The sequence below is a fragment of the Pterocles gutturalis genome, unplaced genomic scaffold (assembly GCF_000699245.1).
Source record: "Pterocles gutturalis isolate BGI_N339 unplaced genomic scaffold, ASM69924v1 scaffold67, whole genome shotgun sequence".
Taxonomy (NCBI): Eukaryota; Metazoa; Chordata; class Aves; order Pterocliformes; family Pteroclidae; genus Pterocles; species Pterocles gutturalis.
Window position 1 is genome coordinate 8198 of NW_010107529.1, and position 9328 is coordinate 17525.

At 42.7% G+C, this 9328-nt stretch overlaps 1 protein-coding gene across 1 annotated transcript; it reads right to left on the reverse strand.

Annotated features, from left to right (window-relative positions):
• Window positions 1-3383: 3383 nt before the first annotated feature.
• RSRC1 (arginine/serine-rich coiled-coil 1) lies at window positions 3384-8603 on the reverse strand (the record flags this gene model as incomplete). Its single annotated transcript, XM_010088107.1, has 4 exons — window positions 3384-3615; window positions 4432-4578; window positions 5498-5604; window positions 8529-8603. Coding segments are annotated over 4 exons (422 nt in total), but the record flags the coding sequence as incomplete, so codon positions are not given.
• Between the last annotated feature and the right edge of the window lie 725 nt (window positions 8604-9328).

Consider the following 9328-nt stretch of genomic DNA (forward strand, 5'->3'; position numbering starts at 1 on the left):
GAAATGAGTTTGCTAATGTGATTTCTAGGGGCAGAGGTCTTTGCTGACTACCCCAAGTCTGAATGGCTCGAGTTACAGCATTATCTCTTCACTCCTACACACCCTTCCTCCGAGTCAGATTTAAGGTAGTTTGACATCAGGAGGAACTGACTGTATCAGAGACACCTTGTCATGAGTCCTGAGTGACAAAACTGTGTCACAGCTGGCTCTAAAGACTGCACAAGACAGTCACACTCCTACGTTTTAGTTGGATAACCAGCAATCAGCCGCTTATTTCCCTTTCTTAATCAGGAATCCATTCCCTTTCACCAGGAGCACAGAGCAAAGTGGAAAATAAAATCAACTCTCCATAGGCAAGAGGCCTAAATGCTGAATGTGAGAACATCAGGAGACCTTAGAAGCAAAGAAACTAAGAAAGCAGGATTATTGTTGAGAGGTGTCACTCTTTTTTGGATCAGGACAAACACGGGGTTGAGAGTCAGCAGTTTATTTTCCCAGATTAGTGGCAATTAATTCGTACATATCACTATGGGTTTCTTGTCCACGTTACGACACAGTTAATTAAATTTGTATCTGGCTGATTAGGGAACACACACGATCTTTTCCTCCAGCAAAAAGGCCCCACACGTGGAATGGCAGAGTGCACGTCTGTTTGGATAGAATCCATCTATAAAATGTCCAAGTCTTGTAAAAGAGTTTTAAGCAGCGTGTTTGTCAAAATTCTCTTTAGCCGCACACAGCTGGATACAGAGTGGAGTTTACTTCTGATGCTGCTGCCTTCTTCCATATTTCATTTCTGATACTCAAATATCTGTCCACCTTGGACAGGACAATGAATAATTTATCTCAGGATGCTATTCAAGAAAAAGCAAAAGCAGCAAATAGTTCACACAACTTGAATCAAGAGTGCTGCAGCCTGAACTTTTACCCTTCCAGCCCTACAGACTGGCCTTATCCAACCTTTGTTTCACTCTACAGGAGCCAAGGCAGTGGAACAGCGTCTGTTTTTGCTGGAGGTTTAAGCTGTGGAATCACCGATGGCAGGTTCTCGGGGAGGCAGAGCCCTGACCCAGCGCCCCGTTGATGGGGCTCAGCTTAGCAAAGCACTAAGCCTGGCTGCAAACGGCTCATGCAAAAGGCCACGTGCATCTCCACGAGCTGTGTTTGGAATGTTCAGCTTAGCCGTAACCAGCAAGGGATCCACAGTAAGATTAAAACTCACTTGCAAGACCCAACATCTGGCATTGCTCAGGTCACTGATCAGCTCCACATGAGCTCTCACCTCCAGGACAGGTGCTGGAGCATCACGGACTGGCTTTAGGCACCTTCAGAAAGCTGTGTTGCATGAATGTGCAGGTCTGGAACAACAGGATGGACATTTTCTGATTTGTAACACATGGCAGCTAGGTAAAAACCCTGTCCTGACAATTCCCTCATCTCCCAACACCAATAACTTCACAAACTCCAAGTCTGCATAGTGAATGTTCAAAGCAGGAATTGAGATAGGGTGATAGAACATAGCGCCTAAAGCAGAAAAAAACCCTAAATGAACTGTCTCCACACAGACAGACACTGGGCAATAAACAAGTTATGTATTTCACGAAAACTACAGAGTTCTGAGTAATTATTTCTTAGTTATTCTGATCACTACTCTGGAACTGGAGCTATAAAAATCAACTTTATCATTATTTGCTCCATGTTTCAAACTATGTTTGGCATGTTTTAGTCCAGACTTCTATTAAATCCTGAGTACGTAAATGCTGTTTTCATTTTCTTTCCAGATCTTGCTCATAGTTCTCCCCCAGCACGGACTTCCTGGTCAGAGTTAGTTATTGATTGATAAGTAATAGTAGGTACACCTTGTTATCACCACTAAACCTTATTTGCTTATAACAGACCAGTCTGCAGAACTTTTCAATATCCTATAGGGTTGTGAATGACATAAAAGGAATTATTCTGCATCCAGTAAGACCACCCAACTTACCCCACAAGAGGAACTGACACCTGTACCTTACATGGAAATCAAATAGTTTTTATTTACTAGGAAAGAAACACAGAAGGAGATCAGGAGACAAAACAATGACAAATATTTACCATTTGAAAACCTGAAATGAAACAAAGGAAACAATTTTTTTTTCCACTTTTTGTTGCAGACAAGGTAGGCTTGAAACACAGCCGTTGTACTGCAGGAGCAAGTAAAACTAACACCGTTCATAAAGAAAAAGTAAAGACGTGTTAGAATGCAAACTTAGCACATTTTCCTTTCATGTCAGTGGTATAAAAAAAAAATAACACAGCCAGGGTACATTTCCAGAATCATCTTCCTTTTTTTTTTTTTTTTTTTCTTCCCATCACAGAGCTGAGAACAAGGAAAAGTAAAGGAAAATGTTCACTCACCCAGGAAAGCCGATGCAGGGAATTTCCAGTGAGGAGGGTTCAGAGGTGGGGGGCTCAGTTTAACCTTCCCCTGATGTAACAGTTTTCTCACAGCTTTGCTCCATACCTCAGAAGAAATACTTTTGTATTTTATTTGGTTGATCCCTGGCATTGAGTTGGATGATGGACAGATTTTTTTCTGTACATATACTTGGGCTACATTTGATATGTTCAAATAGGACTAATCTTTCATTATTTTGAAGTCACGCCCGGGCAAATGGAAGCTTCAAAGACTGGAAAGAGCCACTCTGTACAGAAACAGGCATGCCATTAGTCTTGTTCGACAAATGTCTGTACCACTACACACAACAATATTTATCGTATTTCCCATTAAGAGCTCCTAGAAAGCTGTCTTTTACAGGCTATCAAACATTTTGATGTGCTTAAAATTGCTCAGAAAATAGTATTTCTTGAAACCTGATGAAAACTTTACATATTTGTTTAAAAGGATAAAATAACATTTTCCATCCATCTACTCCCGGGTGCGAACAGTAGTGGGTAGATGTTCAAGGAAATGTAAAACATTTCTTTCCGCTCCAGCCCACCAGGAGCGAGGCACCAGGCTAGGGCTGGAGCAGGCAGATGAAGGCATCAATTTAGAGGAGCCCCTCAGCAAGGAGACTGTTCACAGATGTTCGGGATTCAGAAGCCGCTACCGCAACGCAGAACGGAAGGAAGAGGAGATAACAGTGGTATCATTCGCCCTGAATCCTCCTCCAGCTGCAGAAGATGTAATGGCCGGGAGTGGTATCACTGCTTCTCCTGTCTGAGCATTGGTAAACCTGAACTAAAATTACATCCCTCTGGGCTGTCAGGGTTTTTGCACCCCAGAGGAATTCAGTGCAAAAAAATAAAATGACACTGCTCTGCCAGCCCCCCCATCTCCAGCGCAGGGGCACACACAGCAACAAGTTTGGGGGAAAAATGGAGGACAGAACATTCTTGTTTATTCAGATGAAATATTTATTCTCTGTACAACTCACAGTGGGTATTAAAATCCCCTCAAAAGAGAAAAATAAAACAATTTAATGGTAGGATTTCTTAGCATTGGTGGAGAACTGGTACGTGATGGTCATAGCAGTTCACTCAGGCCACCGGACTGCCCATCAGCCTCTCCTGCCGAAGAGCGATCAGCCTCTGAAACCACTTCTCTTCTGCTTCTGCCTTCTCAATAAACAGCTGAGAGACAAGAGGAGGGGAAGAGAAGTAGGCACAACTCATTAATGTTATAACTCTGTTGAAATAGGTGTTGACTATTTCAGTGCCCAAAGAAAAGGCCAAGCTGCGCAGGGGTGTTACAGTACAGCCGTGAACACGTGCTGTAAAAGTAGAGACTTTTAATAATTGGAAAGCCAAGACATTCCCATTTCAGTCTCCTCCTGGAACAGCAAGTTCATCACATTGTGCACTTCTTGGTCTCTGTTCTGTGTCCATCATACAGCGCTCGCATCAGTCTATTTACTGCAAGTCATTTTTAACTTGCTAATTCTTAAAAAACCTCTGCTGTAGGTACCTCCATTTCCAGTCACAGGTGCTCACAAAGGAATTTGCACAGATTTAGCCACAATGATTTAAAATTAATGTTTGTCATGTATTTAAATTTTTACAATTGGGCAAGGTGTGCAAGTTCTGAGTCTTCCACCAGGTTCCAAACTACAGAAACCAAAAGCAACTTTCCCTGAATTTTTATTCAACAGGAATTTGTATGTGAACAGGATCTTAAGTTCCCCCGCATTAAATTGGTAGGCTACTTCGTTATGAAATTTGTAACTCGAAAACTACATCACCGGTGAACTGCTTTTGTAATTATTCTCTTATGGATGATGCAAGGAGCATGATCCTTTTTGAGCCAAAGAGTGGCCCATTAGCTAACGGTCTTCAGACCACAAATTATTTGATGAGCAGCACAGCAAAAGGGTCATTAGGTTGCGGTAACCTGCTCTCCTTCAGTGGGCTGTCTTGTTCTAGAGAGAAAGCAAATACCGGCACACTTACATTTGGGTGCGCTAAGGAATTATCATCTTGATATTTGATGGCAGTAGGAATATTGGCAGGTGGTGGATCTTTTTCAGGAGCAGATGCCTCGGCAGTTCCTGCTCCAACAGTCACAGGTTCATATTGTACTTCGGGAGGCTCTACTGACTGAAAAGAAACACATCTGAGTATTTTCTCCTCAAACTCACAAATGTGGCAGTACCTTAACCAGTGCTCAGCTTTCTTCCCATCGCAACGCGTGTCCACAAAAGGATCCTCATGCAAATACTTCCAGCGTGCTCAGCAGGACACACTGGACACGGACTAACGTCCAGACTAAACACCTGAAGTGATAAAAAAGGTATCGCCAAAGGCAAGGAGAGAGCTGTCAGAACCACAGCTTCGGGTTTTTCCATCGCTTTCAGAAGAAGCTGCGTGAACTTCTCAGGGACTTCTGAGAAGGCAAGAAAATGCATGTTCTTGGGGAAACAATCAGCGATAGCTCAAAACACCTCCCTGTCACGTGGAAAAACTGAGCAAACCCTTTGCTTGCCTACTTCCAAAGACAAAAGTGTCCCAGTTCCCTGGAAGACTCGGCAGCCAAACTGCAGGTAAATTCTGAAACCTGGACGTCTCATGAGAGGCTTTCGAAAGCTGTCTGACAATAATGACGGTTTGCTTCACGGAGTAAATATGGTCTTAAAGTCTGGCTTCAGTTAATTAGAATTAAAAATACTGATGTCTACCTTTAACTACAGTGTAAATGCCTGATTACTTTTGGATTTTAGTTCTGCTTTTCCTAAAAAAAAAAATCTTCATGGTTTTATACGATTTTAAAAGAATTTTTAAAAATTGGAATTGCTCAGCACCGGTAGAATATACTGTCAAACCAGCAGATTTCATTGAAATTCCTGCACATTTAGATGTATTCTGCTCTGAACACCGCACCAAGAACATCCGAGAGTCATCAGTGGGATTTAAGACTGTCAGCATTGATGCTCCTTCATCAATGGGAACTGTATTAATAGCGCAGCTTCCACCTGACTTTGAAAGGATTATGCACCAAGAAAGGATACTGAAAACTTACCTTTTTGACTTCTTTACTTGATCTGAATGTCTGTGGAACAAAGGAGTCACTTTCAATAGCTTCAATTTCTTTGACTCGTTTCACTTGCTCCACGAGGGTGGCTTGGTCTACAAAGAGAAGGTGTAACGTCAGGATACATTAGTGTAAGCCTGCGATAAATGCAGTGTCTAAGCAATGCCTTGAATATATTTTACAACAGTACCTACCAGAAAAGAAACTTGTAATGCAGCCTAAAATACTCTGTTACAAAGAAAAGCTCCCTCCTTTAGTAAAAATAGCAACAGTGAGTTGGCCGTTATTGTTCACCGTATGATATCATTCGAGATGCTAACTTAAGAATTTGCTGGAGATGTCCTCGCAGGACAACGGCTAGATTTATGGCACGGGGGTTTCCCAGAGAAGTTACGGATTTGTGGAGAGTGCAGGCAGCTCAGTGGGGAACAATCTGTATGGAGTAGTAAAACTACTTCTGCTTGTGTGGAGGTGAATTTGGCTCCTGCTGGGGATGTCCTGAGGGATGTGCCATCATCCGTGTTCTCCCCATTGACAAGCTATGGATTAGTCTGGCATAAAGAGTTACATCATTTGGTGAATTTGACAAAATCTTGGTAATAAAATTTTCCAAGCGTACACACTAAATATTGTGTGCTCATATGATTCATAGGTGACAAAACTGCAGCTGTTTAATCAAAGGAGTAAAATTGCTTCTTGATGGTACTGGGAGGTCTTAGAGAGCACGAGATATTTTTGTGAATCCCAGGCTGAGATTTCATGTGGAGGAAGTGAATGCAGCTCCCAGTGATGTTACGGTGAAGAAGAGCAGCTCCAGCCGACCTTGGTACAAGCTAGACTAGCCATGTCCCGGGGTGCTGTCAGGCAGGGAAGGTTCTTTCACCGCTCAACCAGACAATCTGCGGACAGACCAGCCTGGCAGGAGGCTACGAGCGTTCACAGTGCAAGATACACTTCTTAAAAAAATATCTGGTAGTCTGACGGATGACAGTGAAGTTTTGTGATACAGCGATGTTGCCTGAGTTGCCAAAGGGATGGTCCGACCCTCTCTCCCCTGTGCCTCTTGTGCCGTCTGGCGTTACTCCTGACGCCAAAAGCTAAGGGATTCATTAAATCAGCTGACTCGTAAGGCGCGAGATCATAGTTGTGCCCCAGTCCCACAACATGGGGCATTGCCGCTGGAACTCTGCTGCCAGACAGCGTTAAAACCAGGTATCAGAGACAGGCAGGTGAACACAGATCTGAGATCAGTCTCTCAACTCTCATTTCACCAAACCTACCGTCAGTTCCCAGCCTGGTCTAGTGCCTGAACTGAATCCGATACAAACCTGTGGGAATGACAAATTATTTAGGGGCCAAAAATCACTAAATGTTTAGAATTACATCAGTGACATCAACTCAGGGAAAATGGACTGGAGGAAGCAGAACCCATTAGCGCAGGATTTTTTTTGACAAACACATTATTGGTAGATAAAACGACTTCCAGATGTTGTTTGTCAGATGTCAGTAGAAAGGATTTGTATTTCATAGTAAAATCAAAAATAATGGAGTCACAACGCTAAGAGGCTACAGACAAAAAAAAAAAAAAAAAAATCAATACTAACTCATTGCACCACAAGTCTTTTTACTGTGTTATAGCGAAAAAAAATAAACTCAATCCTGTCTTAGGGCTTGTTGAAGCGGTTTTTTATAAAAAGCAGCAGGGCTGGGGGAGCCACGGACGTAACCCGTTCCATGGAACACCGAAGGGATGCTTCGATATTTCACACTGTCCATCACATACTCACACACGTTTCAGAGCTGCTGCTTTCATACTGAATTAGTTTATATTCACAATAATTTGAAATGGCACTTCAGAAATAAAACATATGTCTCTGCTAGATCAGCTACCATGCAAAAATTTCACACACACAATAATTACAAACACCAGAGAATCGGATAAAACAAAAGGTAACTTGCCTGCAAGCTCTGCCTAAAATATTCCCATTTCTTTCTGTATTTCTAAAGTATCCCACAAGCACTGAAACAGAAGCATTAAATGACTAAATAGTATCTCGTGAATGAGCCATCAAATGAAAACATATTTTAAATATTTCTTGTATAATCTTTAGGTGTAAATTTGTGATCCTCACTGGATCCATTGCTAATCTGTAATCCTGACCATGAAAATAAACTCATGCTTTTACTTAGAGTTTTCTTTCCAGCAGGTCCAACTTAAGAATCACAGCAATGACACAGTAAACCCAAAATGTTCCGCAGAATAGGTTTCTTCATATTTTACTAATTACCTTTAAAGGGCTGTAGCTGGTTAATTTAACTGGCACATGAAATGACGATACATTGTCAGTAATCTGCTTGGATGCAGAAAAAAAGTTTTTTCTGCTCTTTTGTTTATGAGTTAAGGATTAAAAGAAGGAAACACAAATAGACACCAGACTAAATAAACCACCTGAAAAGATTTTCCTTTCATCCCATCTCCTTAGGGCTAGCTTCGGTGATACTGCGTCATTTTTATCCAGGGGCATACATCCAGCTGCGTGGACAGAGGAACCAGAACTGGGGTTTTTCCCATGCACGGTGCTTTTTATTTACTTTCTGTTTTCACTTAAGCTGTGCAAACTGACAGAGCAAAGAAAAATGAAGTTTTCATCTAGACAATTTGCAACGGAAAAGACAAAAAACCTACGTGGCTTTGAGCCCTTCTGTCTTCTCCAGAGCATTGCACAGACACATTTCCATTAACCAAACCGAAAGCACCGGGAGGAGGAGGGAAGATGCCGCAGGGTGGGTGGGAGTCACTTCATTTCTGTCACCTCGAGACTTTACAAAACTTGGTGACAGCCACCTCACCCCCATTTTCCAAGCCGGGGGTCCGGCGGCGAGCAGCCCTCGGCAGGACCAGCCGTTAGAGGGAGGCACCGCCACGCACATCGCCGCATCATCCCCCTTTGTCTGAGCTGTTGGAAAAATTGCAGACGAGGAGCCCTGAGGATGCTGCGAGCCGGGGTGAGATCCAAACCCACCTCTTCTCTCTGACAGCTCTGAGCCACTATAAAAACCGCTCGATGCCTCAAACGTTTCCAGATCCCCTTTGCTGAGCTCACACAACGTTTCAACACTTGGCCACACTATTTCCCAGCTGCTGAGATCTCCAAAAAGAAGAATTTTTTGCAGCCCGAGTTGCAGAAACAATAAAACATACTCGGAAAGGAGAGAAAGTTTTTACTGTTCATTTGGATCTTCAAACTTCACTGCAAGTACTCTGGCACGGCAACTAGGATGTATTAAAATAGCAAGTTGGGAGTGCTCGAGGACTCTCTCTAGTAAGTCCTAGAGGACTCACAACTTGCTATTTTAATACCTAATTAATATAATTAACATTTTTAATTATAACCTTGCTTTTCACTCTTTTAAAACAAGTCTGGACCCTAATACCTTATTCTTGAAAAATATTGGATATAAAATCAAGCAGAAGACATGATGGGAAACTTCTGCAATTGAGTTCTGACTTTAAGAACGCTGAATTTAAGCGATTTAAGAACACTGGGGTTTCCGCGCTAGGCACCCGGTTAACCCCGCGTGCAGGTTACCTGCGCCGCTGTGTTGTTCACACGCGTTCTAGTTCCCACACTCACCCACGTTTTGAGGCTTTTTGGGGTATTTTTGAAAATACTCAAGAAAAACAAATCAAATTCAGTTAATAAAGTGATAGGAAACGGCCCTAATACGCTTAAAATCGCTGCTGTTCTCCTTCCCTTCGTAGAGGGAGCAGAGGGACTGGGCGGCCGGGGCGGAGGGAGCGTGGGCTGGGGGGCCGGT